General features: G+C 59.3%; 6 protein-coding genes across 6 annotated transcripts; 1 reads left to right on the forward strand and 5 right to left on the reverse strand.

Moving 5' to 3' along the window:
- Nucleotides 1–859: 859 nt before the first annotated feature.
- On the reverse strand, nucleotides 860–2668 carry C7974DRAFT_397247 (uncharacterized protein). The gene has a single exon (XM_046142170.1). The coding sequence runs from the start codon at nucleotides 2283–2285 to the stop codon at nucleotides 1068–1070; it is 1218 nt and encodes a 405-aa protein (XP_045995231.1). The 5' UTR covers nucleotides 2286–2668; the 3' UTR covers nucleotides 860–1067.
- C7974DRAFT_212104 (major facilitator superfamily domain-containing protein) lies at nucleotides 2093–4518 on the reverse strand. Its single transcript, XM_046136988.1, has 2 exons — nucleotides 2646–4518; nucleotides 2093–2600 (listed from the first exon to the last, which is right to left on the reverse strand). Exons 1-2 carry the CDS (start codon nucleotides 4048–4050, stop codon nucleotides 2314–2316), a joined length of 1692 nt encoding a protein of 563 aa, XP_045995232.1. The 5' UTR covers nucleotides 4051–4518; the 3' UTR covers nucleotides 2093–2313.
- On the forward strand, nucleotides 4499–5897 carry C7974DRAFT_361840 (S-adenosyl-L-methionine-dependent methyltransferase; the record flags this gene model as incomplete). The annotated part of the gene is made up of 2 exons (XM_046139721.1): nucleotides 4499–5465; nucleotides 5553–5897. Exons 1-2 carry the CDS (start codon nucleotides 4875–4877, stop codon nucleotides 5895–5897), a joined length of 936 nt encoding a protein of 311 aa, XP_045995233.1. The 5' UTR covers nucleotides 4499–4874.
- Nucleotides 5712–6979, reverse strand: C7974DRAFT_212070 (OTU domain-containing protein 6B). Its single transcript, XM_046136987.1, has one exon. It carries the CDS (start codon nucleotides 6923–6925, stop codon nucleotides 5972–5974), a length of 954 nt encoding a protein of 317 aa, XP_045995234.1. The 5' UTR covers nucleotides 6926–6979; the 3' UTR covers nucleotides 5712–5971.
- A 70-nt stretch (nucleotides 6980–7049) lies between these two features.
- C7974DRAFT_397250 (uncharacterized protein) lies at nucleotides 7050–9091 on the reverse strand. Its single transcript, XM_046142171.1, has one exon. It carries the CDS (start codon nucleotides 8923–8925, stop codon nucleotides 7357–7359), a length of 1569 nt encoding a protein of 522 aa, XP_045995235.1. The 5' UTR covers nucleotides 8926–9091; the 3' UTR covers nucleotides 7050–7356.
- A 2166-nt stretch (nucleotides 9092–11257) lies between these two features.
- On the reverse strand, nucleotides 11258–14084 carry C7974DRAFT_456610 (uncharacterized protein; the record flags this gene model as incomplete). Its single annotated transcript, XM_046146021.1, has 2 exons — nucleotides 13909–14084; nucleotides 11258–13857 (listed from the first exon to the last, which is right to left on the reverse strand). The coding sequence occupies exons 1-2, from the start codon at nucleotides 13997–13999 to the stop codon at nucleotides 11258–11260; spliced, it is 2691 nt and encodes an 896-aa protein (XP_045995236.1). The 5' UTR covers nucleotides 14000–14084.
- Nucleotides 14085–14712: the final 628 nt, after the last annotated feature.

The following is a 14712-nucleotide window of genomic DNA, read 5'->3' on the forward strand; positions in this document are numbered from 1 at the left end:
ATGTATCACCACTTGGCAAACGTAACCCTGTTAACTGATTTGCCCATCTGGGCAAGACCGGAGCTTTCTCAGCATCTGTACGGTCAGAAAGGGCTATATGTTAATTTCAAGTAACAGCCTAATTGGAGAGAGAGTAAACCGTACCTTGATTTCTTAATACTGCCAACCGTCCGAACAACTCATCCTGCAGAACGGGTTGCAGCAAGATCTTTCCGGTTGTTCTTCCATCATCCAAGAAGGATACCGACATGTCCATGGAATCCATTTGTTTTTGTGCAAACTCATTCCATGTCATGTATGCATCGAGGACCACGCCACAAAAGGTGCATGCCTGTTCAGACCCACAGCGAAGTTCCTCCTGTGTAATGCCTCGCGCTCCTCCATCTTGCCATTTGCAAACAGAGCATTCTGGAAGCTCATCGTCACCAGGTCCAGGCAACACCACCTCTTTCGAGTCCTCGGTGTTCGGCCATATAGACATACGCAACAGAAAAGTGCAGCCTAGCAGATCACGCTTTCGACGGAATTTGCGTCTGTTTTCGTTGCGAATTCGCTTCAACCGTGATATCTGGTTCCAGCGAAGAGACGTATGCGTATGAAAATCGGCGGAGAAAAGTGTGTAGGAACGATCAGGCTGAAGGCGGGGGAACCCACATGTGTAGGTGTGACCGCCAAGAGCATGCTCCTCCAATCAGCCGAGTTCTATGGTCCTCCTGCTTACGTATCGGCGGCTAAAGATCACAGAACAGTACACGGTGGTGTAGGATAGAGAGCAGAGCTCGACGGAGAGAGATTGTGGCTACTGACGCAGGGTGACTGCCTGCGACGACATAAGAAGAGCAGAAACGGAGCATAAGAGATGACAAGCACTACTAGAGAGGTGGGTTAAGCACAGCCTTGTGGAAAGTAACGTCCCGCAAAAGTGACATGTCTGATTATGTAGTGTAACTCGTATCATCGCAGTACATATACGGCAGACTGCAAGCGCGTTGCTCTCTGAGCACTCGGCGCAAAAGCAGTGGCAGTTGACCACATCCCCGGTCTTGTCACACCAGACAAGCTCAGGATCACTGCGTCTGAGTAAACGACGACGCCTGACCAGACTGCAGCCCTTGACCCATCCCACACACTTCCTCCAGTCCCGGTACGAACTGAAGCACCGCCATAGGATCACCACCATGTCGACGTAACTTGATCATCCCGTCCATGACGATGTTGAGCCACGGCCTTCCGTTGGGTGGCACGGTCTGCATGAAGCCCATCAAGGACTCTTGTGCCTGACGGTGAGCATGCAGCTGTCCAGGATCAGCTGGAGGAGCTTGCAGAGCAATGATCTCGGTGCAGGACCACAGCTGCGGCAGGTTTTGATGCACGTACGCAGATAGTTGGAACATGTTGCAGACGAAGTTCCCGTTTCTGGTGGGAGCACGTTCTGCTGCGTGTCCCATCTCTGCATGTTGCGACTCTGGGGCCGCGGGGTGGTTGTATGGCGGAGAAATGTGCTGCTCCTGCTTCATGGCCTGCTGCTCCTGCTTCATAGTCTGCTGCTCCTGCTTCATGGCTTGCAGCTCTTTCTCTGCCTCCGCCTGAACAGCCTTGTCGTACAGCTGCCATTCCCGCTCCACCCGCCTCTCGGCCTCCAACTTTGCAGCCATACGAGTCTGATACTCATGTCGCTCAATAGCCGCCACACGCGACATCTCATTGATATACCCCATTGCTTTCGCCTTCTGCGCCGGATCGGCATCACTGTTCATGATCCTCCACGCTTGGTTGATGAGCATGTTAGTAGCCGCACGCTGCTTGATCGGAACAGACGAGTACTGAGGGTCGGTAGTGAGCTCGTTCGAGCGGAGCAGCGGCATTGGTGGGCTTGTTGCAGGTAAGGCGCGTGGAGCGGGGCATGGTGTCCGCAGCATTGACTCCATAGACGATTCCTGCGTCGTGAGGGCTGCAGGTCGCGGCTTCGGCGTACTGAAGGGACGTGCTCGAGTTTCATCGCGCACCGGATCATATACGATTGATTGCTGCTTGGGCGAAGGCAAACCACACAGGCGCTGTCGAGGCAGTGGCGGCTGGTGAAGCTGCGGGTGCAGGCCTGGCTGCTCTGCGACCTCCGGTCGTGTGTCGACACCGAATATGTAGTCGGTGTATGCGGGAAAGAAATCGCAGTCACGCTGGAAGTCCTCCCACTCGCGATCACAGAACGGCATGGCGAGACTCGATTGCAATATCAAGGCACTGACGATGTTGTGTTGTTGCAAAGGCTGCAATAAGGTGCGCATGGCTGATCAAAGGAGAAAGAGCAAACGCTCAACCGAGCTCCTCAACCATCTTCACTCGCCATTGCGCGCCCCACTTTCTCATCGCACCCAGCGCCATGTAGCCTGTTATGATGCTCCACAGCCCCAGAATCGTCATGAGCCAGCCGTTACCGATAGCTCGCAGTATAGGTTCTGCGACCATGGCGCCAGTGAAGGAGCAGATGTTGCGCAGAAAGTTGTTCAGCGCAATGCCGGAAGCCGCGCGCTTGGGCATGAACTCGGTGAGCATCGTGGAAACGAGCGAGAAGATCAGCATCGAGCCGACACCGAAGAAGACTGTTGGTGATCAGTAAGAGCCAGAAGAGAGGCATGGGCACATACAGTTGGCAATCATCGGACAGATCCACAGCACTCCCTTCTCTGCGGTCCAGCCATACCAGATCAATGCGCCAGGCCATAGTATTGCCGCTATCCACGCATTCTCTTGCATGCGGTCTTCTGGCCTGAGTATCAGCCTACCCTTCTCGTCGTACCTGCCTGCCTTTCGTGCCTCGCGGTGCATGATGTTGTCGATCCAGCGGCCACCAAAAAGACTCGCCAGCAGATAACCGGCACTGTTAGGAATGTACAGCAGTCCAACGATGAGCGTCGAGTACCCGTAGGGCTGCGCCGAGAATGTAGATTGGACGGAGATGTTGAGGATGTACAGAGATCCAAAGGTGATGCTGGCATAGTACACTGACAACAGAACAGGTGGGAAGCGCAGCCAGGCGAGGATCGTAAGAGGCTGTATGAAGATCTGGTTGAGATGCGCGAGGATCGACTTTGTCTTCGCGACAGTCGAGGCGCGTGTGGTCGTTCGAGTGAGCTCCGGGCGCGCCTCTGACTTGACGACAAGCGGCTTCGCGAGCGTTTCCGGCAGCGCAAAGATGATGGCGACGACTGTCAAAACACCATAGATGACCAGAAACCACTGCGTACTCCTCCACCCAAGCCCTTGGCCTAGCGCACCACCGATGATAGGAGCGAACAGCGGTCCACAGAGAGGTCCAAGGTAGAAGATACCCATCGCTCGGCCTCGCTCACGCACCTCCCAGATATCTGCGATCGTGCCCGCGCCAACTGCCTGCACTGACGCTGCTGCGCCACCCGAGAAGACTCGCATGGTGATGAGCATGGCGATATTCGTAGCAACGGCAGACAAAATGCCGAAGACAACGAACAAGATGAAGCTGGTGATGTAGATCGTCCGTCTCCCAAGGCGCTCGCTGAAACTCGACCACCACAGCGGGAAGATCGCCATGCTGAGCATATACACCGCGACACTCATGTTGGTGATCTCAGGATCCGCATCGAACGCCTTGGCGATGTCCTGCAGCACCGGCATTACGATGGCACTCCCCATAGGCCCGGCCATGGCGCAGAACGCGATGATGGAAGTCAAGAGCCATTTCGTCTTCCGTGAGTAGTGATATGGGTTCTCGACTTCAGGGATCAGAGCAAATCGCGCGAGCAGGCCTCGGCGTTCCGACTTTGGCACGACGACAGCGTCTGGGGCAACGGATGTCGTCCGACTCAGCGTGGCAGGTCGTGCATTCTTCTCATCTTGAGGAATAGTGGGAGCCGTCGAAGCGTGCGAGTGTATCGACTCGGAGTCGTCAGAACTTTCGTGAATCGACATGTCTGGCCCAATCTCCGACTCCTTCTCTTTCTCGGCACGGCTTCCGATGTGCGTGGTCGGCAGTTCGGCCGCCCGTTCAGGCGAAGAGGCTCTTGATGCCGGCATGCTTCATTCAGAGATACAGGGTGCAGATTTGGAAAGATTTTGAGCCGCACGCATGGATCACGCTCCCTTTTCCGGCAGTCGTTTGTTATCCGGTCCCTGCTTTACGATACGATGTACCTCGGTGGCCTCGGTCGGCAGACTAGTAATTGCCGATAGCTGTCGACGTGACGGTTCCGCCTCGATTCCGTCAGTGAGCGTGCAGGAGGAACGACAGAAGGAGGGGAAGAGCATGAACAGTATGATAACGCCATCTTCGACACGAGCTCGTGGGCTAACGAAACGAAGGCTGTTTGGTGCCGTGTGAAGCGTGCGGAAGCAGCACCGCTCCAATGAAGCTATTCCCGGCACTAGTCTCCACCGCGGAAGCATGCAACCTCCACCGATGGTGTTCAACTTGGCGATGCGGTGAGACGAACGTTGTGACAGTCAATGTGTAGGAAGGACGTTTATTGATTGAGGTGAGATGTCTCATGTTGGTATGTCAGAAATGAGTTGGTCCAAAATTACACCGCAAGGCCGCGCTCAAGCAACGTATCAGAAGAGGAGATTCTCTCCTTGCGTCTCGCAAAGTTCATCCAATAGAAAGGCAATTGAGCAATACCGATAAACAGAACCTACCGCGTTCTTTAACGCCGTGCAAACGCCGAAAATAGAACGACTTCAGCGGGGTACTTGCCCCACCCAACCGCAGGTCAACACTATCAACACCATCTCGACTCGTTCTCAGCCTCAACATCCAACTCCAGCCATTACCATCCAGGAGGCCCATTGAATAACTCCAAAAAAGCACTCTCAACAGCTCGATTCTCAAATTCTCCTCCATAATGGCAACCCAAAACCAAGACCGCCTGCGCAGCCACTTCGCCGCCCTCGACCCAACCTCCTCCTCGCAAAGCACCGGCTGGGACTCCCTGTGGGAAACCTCCTCCTTCCTGCCCTGGGACAGGGGCCACGCGAACCCCGCGCTCATCGACCTGCTCTCATCCTCGCTGCTGCCGCCCGCGCCCACGCCGCCGCCCGCCGCCTCGCAGCAGAACCCCACGCCGGGCGCGCCAGCCCTAGATGCCAGGGTCGAGGGCGTGCAGTTGCCAAGACCCGTAGAAGGGGGCAAGCGGAAGAGGGCCCTCGTGCCTGGGTGCGGGACTGGGTATGATGTCGCGCTGTTCGCGGCGTATGGGTATGAGGCCACCGGGTTGGAGGTCAGTGCGCATGCGGGGCAGGCGGCGGGGAAGTATCTCGCGGGTGCTGGGCAGGAGAAGGGGAATTTTGAGAGCGAGTATGAAGGTAAGGACGCGGGGCAGGGGAGGGGCGGGGCGCGCTGCGTGGTGGGTGATTTCTTTGAGGATGCGTGGGTCTCAGAGGCCGGTGTTGAGGTCGGTGAGGGAGGGGGTTTTGATGTCATCTACGACAACACGGTATGTCGCCCTTTTTCTATTCTATCTCAATCCCACTTCCTCATCTCGTTTTCATGGGTTACGCGACTTCGAAGCTAACACACCCAGTTCCTCTGCGCGCTCCCTCCCTCCCTGCGCCCCGCGTGGGCGTCTCGCATCGCCGCCCTCCTCGCAAAAGACGGCGTCCTGATCTGCCTCGAGTTCCCCACGCACAAGCCAGCTTCGTCAGGCGGCCCGCCGTGGTCGCTGCCTCCCACAGTGCACTCCGAGCTGCTCAAGCAGCCGGGCGCCGAGATCGCGTATGACGAGGGGGGTGTGGTTGTTGCGTCGGAGCGCGGCGAGGGGCCGGGTGCGCTGAGGCGGGTTGCGCATTACGTGCCGGCGCGGACGCACGATGTTGGGGTCGTGAAGGGCGTGGTGAGGGATAGCGTGAGTGTGTGGCGGCACGTCTGAGGGGCGTGGTAGTACGCAGACCGAGACCAAGGCCCGGGGAGGGTGCGTGCACACAATACAGTGTAGAGCAGCACTCACGCCTCCTTCTTGCGCAGACTGTTGTAGTGCTCGCCCAGCCCGTGACTGTGCCTGAAGTACCCCAACCAGATCTCCTCCTTTTTGTCTCCCTCCCCCTCTCCTTCCTCCCCCTGAATCCGATCCACCCGCCCATCCCCATGCAACACACAAACCACAACCCCATACCCCCGCGCCACCGCAAGCAACTCCAAATGCCCGCCCCACTCCCCCGTCTCCCGAATCTTCCGCACATGCTCCGCAACCCCGTCCTCCATGAACCCCCCCACCTCGTCGGCATGCGCCTCAATCCACCCCGCCGCCGCATACCGGACTTTCTTATACGGCGGCAGCCCCTGCGTCGCGTCTGCGCCGCGCGGCACCAGCGCCATCCCCCGCGCGCCCAGCTGGTCCGCGACCGCGGCGTACAGACAGTGCCCGTCCGCGCGGATCTCGTGCAGCGCGAGTCCGCGCGCCGCGAGGAGGGGTTCGAACGCAGATTTTTCTTGTTCGCGCGGGTTGGGCGCGTTGGCGGCTTCTTCTTCAGCGGCGGCGATGGCGGCGGCTTGGTCGGCGGCGCGGCGGGCGAGGCGCTCTTTCTGGCGGTTTTTCTTCTTCGCGGGGGCGGGCGTGGGGCTGGGTGTGGCGCTGGGGGCGTTGAGGCTCAGGGCGCTGAGTTGGATGTCGGCGATTTCGTCCGCGTCGGCAGCATCTTCGTCCTCTTGTTCGTGCTCGTCCCCTGCGTCCCCTTCGCCGCTCAGCTCGCGCACCTCCCCCTCCTGTCTCTCGCGGAGCTCGCGCTCGAGCGTCTCGCACTCGTCGTTGACACCTTTGCGTGTTTTCTTGGTGGCTTGTTTCTTCTTCTGTGTGATGCGCGAGACGAGGTCGCGCTGCTCTTTGCGGTGGCGTTGTTGCAGCGCTTCGAGGGGCGAGGGGGTGTCAGCGGTGGGGGAGGGGGCGGTGAGGTCGGTCATTTTGGTAGAGACTGTGTGGTGTGGTGTGGAGGGGAGGGGTGACGTGGGTGGATTTGGAAGGTGGTGTGGTTATCGATAAGGTGGTGGACTTCGTGTGCCACTACTCGTGTGTCTCTACCACCTATACATTCGCAATTGGGCAAGTCAACGAAAGTATGGTTTGACAGTCAAGATCGTTTGTAGCTTTGATGAATGTCTAGAACGAGATGATCCTCTTTCCTCACATCGACGGCCACAGTTGCACGTGTCCAGTCTTCCGATACTAAGTGAGTTCAATTACAGTCATTAAGTCTTACACTACTTCCTATATCGCTATTGGGTATCTTCCTGTCCTCCTCCTTCTACATTATGCAATACGAGAACATAAAAGTAAATCGCTCGGGGAATCATCCCCCTCACTCCTCATCATTACACCTCATTACAGCTCCAGATCACCTGTACAAGTCGTCGTTCGTGGAGTCCTTCGGAGGCACGGGATGCGTCGGCTGCTGCGTCGTCGCCGGTGCTTGGACAGGCGACACCTCACGCTGCTCTGACGAGACCTCGCTCACGTTGGCCGGAGGAGCAGCAGGAGTTGCCTGCTGCGGCTGGGGCGGCAACTGGGTGCTCGGTGCCGGCGAAGAGGGAGGCTGGTACGCGGGCTGGTACGCGGGCTGGGGCGCCTGCACCGGCGACGAGCCGACGACAACACCCTCCTTCGGCACATTGGGTCCGTAGTAGCCACCCGCGCCCTGCTGCGGATAGCCCTGCGGCGGGTATCCCTGCGGCGCGCCCCCAGGACCCTGCTGCCACCCCGGCGGCGGCGCGCCGTAGTAGAACACCTGCCCGCCCGGCTGCGCCATGGGCTGGTGCAGCGGCTGCCCCTCCGGCACAATCCCAACCGTCTGCTTCGAGAACTGGCCGAGCAGCGGCACCGGGTACCGCCTCTTGAAGCCCCAGCTCCAGTTCCTGAACTTCTGGCCCGCGGACATGTCCTTCCAGCGCTGCGTCAGCAGCACCTGGTCCTCCTTGCTGCGCGCGTCCTGCATGCGCGTGAAGCACAAAACCCATAGGGAGAGTAGCACCCAGCAGATGGTGCCGGCGCGCACGGCGGACTTGCCGCGCATCAGCCGCGTGTACCAGAACCAGGACTCCAGGAAGCCGAGCAGGAAGATGGCGGGCAGGACTGTCGCGATGATGATGATCCACGTGCGCAGGCTGGTGCAGCCGCCGAAGTAGCACGCCTGGTAGTCGGTCCAGGAGTCGGAGCCCGAGGAGCCCGAGGAGCCAGAGCCGCCGGAGCCCGAGGTGCGGGTGTTGGTGTACGCGGCGGGGGGCGGCGAGCACGACGAGATGTAGTAGTAGTAGTTGTAGTCCGAGTCGGTGGAGAACGGGGCGGCGCCGGCGGTGAGATAGAGCGTGGAGTACTCGGCGACGTAGGAGCGGCCGGAGCTGGTGCTGACCTCTGTGGACGTGGGCTGGAGCTGGTCGGTGACGATGGAGGGGATCAGCGACATGACGGCCTGGGTGGCGACGGTGAAGGGCGTGGGGCAGCTCGCGGGCGCCGTCATGGTCACGGGCATGCGGTACTCGGTTGATGTGTACGTCGACTGCCCCGTTGCCGTGAGCGAGTCGTCGTAACGCGTTCGCGAGACCAGATCCGACGCCGCAACAGCGCCGGTGGGGTAGTACAGCTGGTGCAGCTCGACATCGTCGTAGCTGGAGGTGTAGGTGTATGTCGACGTCGCGGTACCCGTGGGCGTGACAGTGGCCTTGATCGTCTCCGTGTACGTGTAGGAATACTCCGTCGTCGAGGTGCCATACGTATACGGCTCCAGCGACACGGACTCCATATAGCGCTGCGTGACCGTCCAAAACATCGACGTCCTAACCGACGACGACGTGCGCCTCCTCGTAGCATAGTAATCATCCGTGAGCGAGTAGAAATTCGAGCCGTCTGTAGTCGTCTGCGCCCACACCCCGACGCCCGCAAACGCCAACAGCGCATACCGCAAAGCCATGCTGTCCAGACAAGTATGTACAGTCGTGATACCGCACCCTCCACCGGGCACGCCCACCCTTTAACCTCGCGCCTCAAGAAAACCCGTTGACCGGTCCTCATCGCACCCCCTTGGCGCGGCCCTCACAGTCACCGCGCCCGCCGAATCACCTCGCGCGCCCGCCGCCACCGCGCGCATCGCCCAATCGCGCGCGCGCGAGGCACGGCCTGTGCGGCCAGGCACACCACTGGGCGAGCCGCATGCGGCGCTGGCACCAGGGGTAAGCGGCGTCGCGTGCATTTAAAGTATTTTAAGGATCGGCTAGGGTGGTTAGCTGCGCTTGTGTATGAAGTAGTGCGGGTTGCCTGAGGGCGGGAGATTGGCTAGTGCATCGTGAGATTTTGAGCGGGAGGGAGATTTCTGATTTCTGAGTCTGAGTTCTGATTGCTAGATTCTGGGTTCTGGATTCTGGATTCTGGTGGTTGGCATGTGAGGCTGCACTGCGCCCCCCTCCCCCTCCCCCGTGCCCTGAGGTCGCAACGACGTGCATACCCAATGCGGTCACCACCACACCACCGCAGTCTCGTACCGCACTGCAGCCTCACAGCCTCGTATTCCACCACGATGCTGATTATCGATACTCGATACTCGACAATCGATACACATGTACACACACAACTGCAAAAATAGAGTATGTGTGCAGCGTCAGCGTTACTAATTCTACACCGGTATTCCTCACCTCCTGATTTCCTCACTTCCACACTTCTTCACTCCTGCAGCGTGCCCGTGCGGTGCCACCGGGTGTACTGAGTGTAATATCGACGCACGAGAAATTAAACAACCCTGTGGCGTTCTGCTGTGTCACCGCGCATGTCACAGCAGCAGCCCTACGCCAAAACACGTACCTCGCTACGGTTAGTAGAGTATCGCTACGGTTGGCAGGGTATCGCTACGGTTGGCAGGGTATCGCTACGGTTGGCAGGGTATCGCAACGGCAGGTCATCGTAGCGGCAGGGTTCTAACAACGGCCGCGGGGCAGCGCCCTTCCACTTCACTTCAGCCCTAAGACCCAAACATCTGATTTACCCGCGAAGAGTCATCGCAACCGCGGGACAATACGATGCACCGACTTCCTCGCCGCGGGGGAGGGTCTGGATCTGGGTTGTCACTGCGGGTGGGAAGGGTATGTCACTGCACCGCACTACACTCTGTACACTCAGTACACTCTGTACACTACACTACTCTGCGCTATTCTACGTGTATGTCACCCCCCACACACGCCCCAAGAAACTCGGTACCTTAGAATTAGATGAGTCACAGGACGTCTATAGGCAGGAGGAGGCCAGAAGCGCATACCACCGTTGCGTAGAGCAGCTTGGAAAGGAATATGCGCCGCGTGCGTACATGGTGGGAAGTGAGTCAGCGTCTTCGCGATAGCAGATGGCAGACGGCAGACGACAGACGGTACGCGGGGGTGGATGGGTGCTGGAGGTGCGCGTGTGACATGCGACCACTGGGGTAGAGGATTAGGCGCGCCGTGCCATGGCAACAACGGCAGACGGCAAACCCCAGACGGTAAGCGTACGACAGCGGAGCGTAGAAACCTTAGTAAACACCCAGGTACCTATACTGTATGTATGTAGGTAAGCACTCACGTGTCCGCGTCTCGTGGACAAGAAGGCGGACTACTCGCTCGTCCACTCGTCTACACTCGTCCATACTCATCCACACTCGTCCACGGCACACGGCACCAGCACACGGTGGCACCGGCGAAGCAAGTCCGCAGCCGCACTACTGAGCGGCCTCAGTCAGTGCGCGTAGGTGTAGGATGTAGGATGTAAGTACTCACGTGCTAGGTATATCTAGACAGCCCACTGCCTCTGCGACACTGCCTCTGCGACACTGCCTCTGCCCATGCGCCGCTGTGATGCTGCCACTGCCCACGCGCCACTGTGACGCTGTCTGGGACCTGATATCTGGTATCTGGGATCTGATATCTTGTATCTGGTACCTAGTATCTCGGCATACAGCGAGATCTCACGCGAGCTACCAGACAGCACATGGCACATGGCACACGGCAACGGCAACGGCAACAGCAACGGCAACAGCAACGGCAACGGCGATGGGATAGGGATAGGGATGGGGGCGTGCATGATGAATCGAGAACTTCGTGATTGCGATGTGCTGTACGCATGAGACGCGTGAAGGGCCGTGGTACCGTGCTGTGCCAAGCTCTGCCACGCCATGCTATACTATGCTATACTGTGCCATGCTATGCCATACCATGCCCGATCTCCAAGCCCAATATCCCAACGCCATAAATGCCCCACTCCATATCCAGCGCCGTGAAATCTCAAAAACCCCCAACCCACCACCCCACCCCCCCAACCCCCAGCAGCGCCGCCGCCGCAGCAGCAGGAGGAGCCCGCGCCGCCGCCGCCGCCGCCCCTCTCGAACTCGTCGCCGCAACCCCCTCGCCACCGCGCTCGCGCTCGCTCGCCTCCGCCGCCGTCGTCGTCGTCGTCAGGGGCGCATCCCGCGTCGTGGTCGCGGGGAACAGCGTCACAGTCGTACTCCGCCCCTGACTCCCGACCACAACCCTCGTAGCCCCAGGCGCGAGCACAATCGTCGTCCCATCCACCGTAACAGTCCCGCCGGGGGTGAGCGTCTGCCCGCGGATAACGAACGTGGTGCCGCCTGGCGCGGCGGTGTATATCTGGCTGCCGATCGTGAGCAGCGGGGCCTCCGTAGTAACGGGCTGCGGTTCTGCGGAGAGGAGGGTGGTGGCGCCGTTGACGACGAGGGCTGTGGCGCCGGGGGCGAGGGAGAGGGTGGTGCCGGCGACGAGGATGCGGCCGCCGGGGGTGAGCTGGGCAGTGCCGATTTGGTAGGTTGTGCCTGTTCCGGGGAGGGGTTTGAAGACGCCGTTGCCGATTGTTAGCGGGGGCGGTGTGGTGTGGGCTGCTGCGGCTGCAGCTGGTGTGGCGAGGGTCGTCGTCGATCCGTCGATTACCAGAAATGCTCCGGATGGGGCTAGAGAGAGCGTTGAGCCTGAGACTGTGATGGGTGCGCCGCCTGGTGCGAGGGTCTGGCCTGATATAACGAAGGTCGGGCCGTTTCCTGCTTGGCCGTTCTGGATGTCCTGGTTCTGGTGAGGTGTGTTCTCACCGGGACTGCTGCCCGGGGAGGTGTCTAATATACTACCTGTAGGTAGAGCAGTGAACGTTGACCCACCGAACACCAACTCTGGTAGTGCGTTGTGGAACTCTCCTGCTACATGGCTTGGCGACGCCAGCATCTGTGTTGAGCTGCCTACCACCACAAAGGCAGCCGAGGCGTCAAGGCTAACCTCCGTCCCATCAACAACAGCAGTGCCGCCAGGCGTCAGGGTTTGCCCAGGCGCGACAAGAAACTGGGTGGCAGCGTTGGGGACAAACGTCGTAGACCCGATCGTCAACACCGGGGGCGCGGGTCCTGGGTTTTGCGGCAGCAGCGAAGTCGTAGCCCCCACGACCAGCGCCGCACCGGAGGGCGCAAGCGACACAGTGGTCCCGGGTGCGATCGCAACGGGCGTACCTCCAGGCCGTAGTGTGTGGGTGCCAACGACCACGATAGACGAAGGCCCAACCACTACCGGGACTGTCCCAAGCGATCCGACTGTCTGCTGGTGCGCAGGATTCTGGTGCTGAGGCAGCGGCAATGACGTCCCTCCCACTACAATCGCGCCCCCTGACGGAGCCAGGGCGACAGGCGTGCCGCCAACGGTCACAGCCGGGCCTCCCGGTATCAAAGTCTGCGAGCCCACCACAACAACAGAAGACGGGCCTACCACCACAGGAGCCGTGCCAACGTTCCCCACAGTGCGTGTTGGCGGTGGCTTAGTCTGTTTGTTGGACCCATCGACCACGCCAGGTCTTGCCGTTACCGGACTTCCCGCCTTGGTGAACTCCACCTCTGCCGGCGCGGTCGTTGCAGACAGATCCCAATCCGCCACGGTTGGCACCAGATAGGTCGACGTCGGGTCCGCGACCCCCCACGGAGCCTCGACTTCCCAGCCAGGAGCTGACGACTCCCAGTGAAAATCGCCGGGCTCGAAGTGGGCGTAGTGGAGGTAGAACATCTCGACGAAGATGAGCACCGTGACCACGGCTTGCAGACTTCCGCCCACGCAGGTGGACTGCGGGATCTGCTCCAGGAATCCAGCGGGTACCGAACCGGTGGCTACAGCACTATTCCCAATGCCTTCGCCGTAGGACTGCAGGTAGACGGAGCTCAACTGCACGGTCTCGGTGCTGTTCCCGCGCTCGACCTCGTAAGCCGTGATCTCAACATACGGGGTCGGCATCGTCTCCAGAGATGTAGAGTTTGGAGCGACGGAGATGGCTGTGGTCGGCGAGGGAAGCTCTGTGAGCGCGATGTCGTACTCCCAGACGTCGTACTGATACATCGTGTTACCCGCCGGCACCGGTGGAACAGCCGATCTGAAGACCGTAGCGGTGCTGGCGGCAGTCGGTTTCTCAGTGTACGGAAGACATTCCCAGGCCGTCCAGTCCCAGTCGGTGTACGTATTCCATCCATAGGTGCATAACGCCTCAGTCTCGAGGGCGCTCGCGGCGTTAAAGGTTGTCGTGTGTGGCACGAATGTGTAGGTCCTCGAATGCGAGTAGTTACCCCATTTATTAGTGATCGTAGCGATCGGCTGGAGGAAGGTCACAGGAAACCACGACTTGATGTTCGCCCCCGGAATATGCACAGTGCATGATGCGTTGCTTCGCGTAGAATTTTGGACATTAGAGCCACCTACCAGTCCCGTCCCGGTAGGCCTGGGATCCTGATAGCCGCTGGAGGATGCTGTGCCAGCGATATAGTAACTGGATAAAGACACTGCCGGCGCAGCAGTCGCCGTTGCTATCGCAGATTCGACATTTGTTGTGATGTTAAAGTAGGGGGCGGCTTATGGCTTGCTTAGTCGAATACGAGACGGGTCGAAGGACGTGAGCTTACCCGTGTGGTCTGCGCTACCGCGGCCCTGGAATCTGATAGCGATGGACAGAGGGGCCAGACAGAGGGCCACGAGCGAGTACTGCAGAAGCATGCCTTCGCGTTGCGCAGCTCATCCAAACATGCTGCGTACAGAAAGTGAACACCGTAGCGACTGTTGGCCAAACGAGAGGAAGGATGGCGCAGCGAAAGCGGGCCAACGTGTTTTAGTCTTTTGGACCGGTGTGCCTTCTTGGAGTTGTTAGGATGGACATGGGTTATGAACTAGGTCAAGCCACCACATTTTGTAAGGCGCCGGCACAGGCCGTGACCGTTCTCTCCTTTGGGCAAACAGCTCGCCGTAGACCTACACTGTGTCAGGCAAATCTCTCTGCCAATGGCACGTTCATGCGCATTGAAGTGAATGCTGCTGCTCGTCCTCGCCGCGTTGGACGAGCTGAGTGGAAGCATTTCGTGCTCGTTGACACCCTTAGCACCGGGGTACAAGCCACTAGGAACGCGGCTGTGCCTTTCCCGACATGGTTGATGGCTTGTATTTGTGCGTCCCGGGTGGTGGCTCCCATGGAGATTGCACGACCCTATGCCAATCCCTTGCTGATTGGCGGCGCGGTTAGATTGCGGTTCATGCTTTGCGGAGACACGCCATCAGCAATGCCATGCAGCGGCTCCGGCGACATCGATACAAAGCGTCGGGAACACATGACAGCAGCAGCAAGGCACGCGAAATGCGATGCGAGGTGGTCGAGTCGCGCTGTGCAACGCGGGCGGGCAGACTTGACAAGAACACCAAAGTGAGGGGAACCATGC

The sequence above is a fragment of the Boeremia exigua genome (assembly GCF_020726555.1).
Source record: "Boeremia exigua strain MPI-SDFR-AT-0100 chromosome Unknown C7974scaffold_8, whole genome shotgun sequence".
NCBI classification, from domain to species: Eukaryota; Fungi; Ascomycota; class Dothideomycetes; order Pleosporales; family Didymellaceae; genus Boeremia; species Boeremia exigua.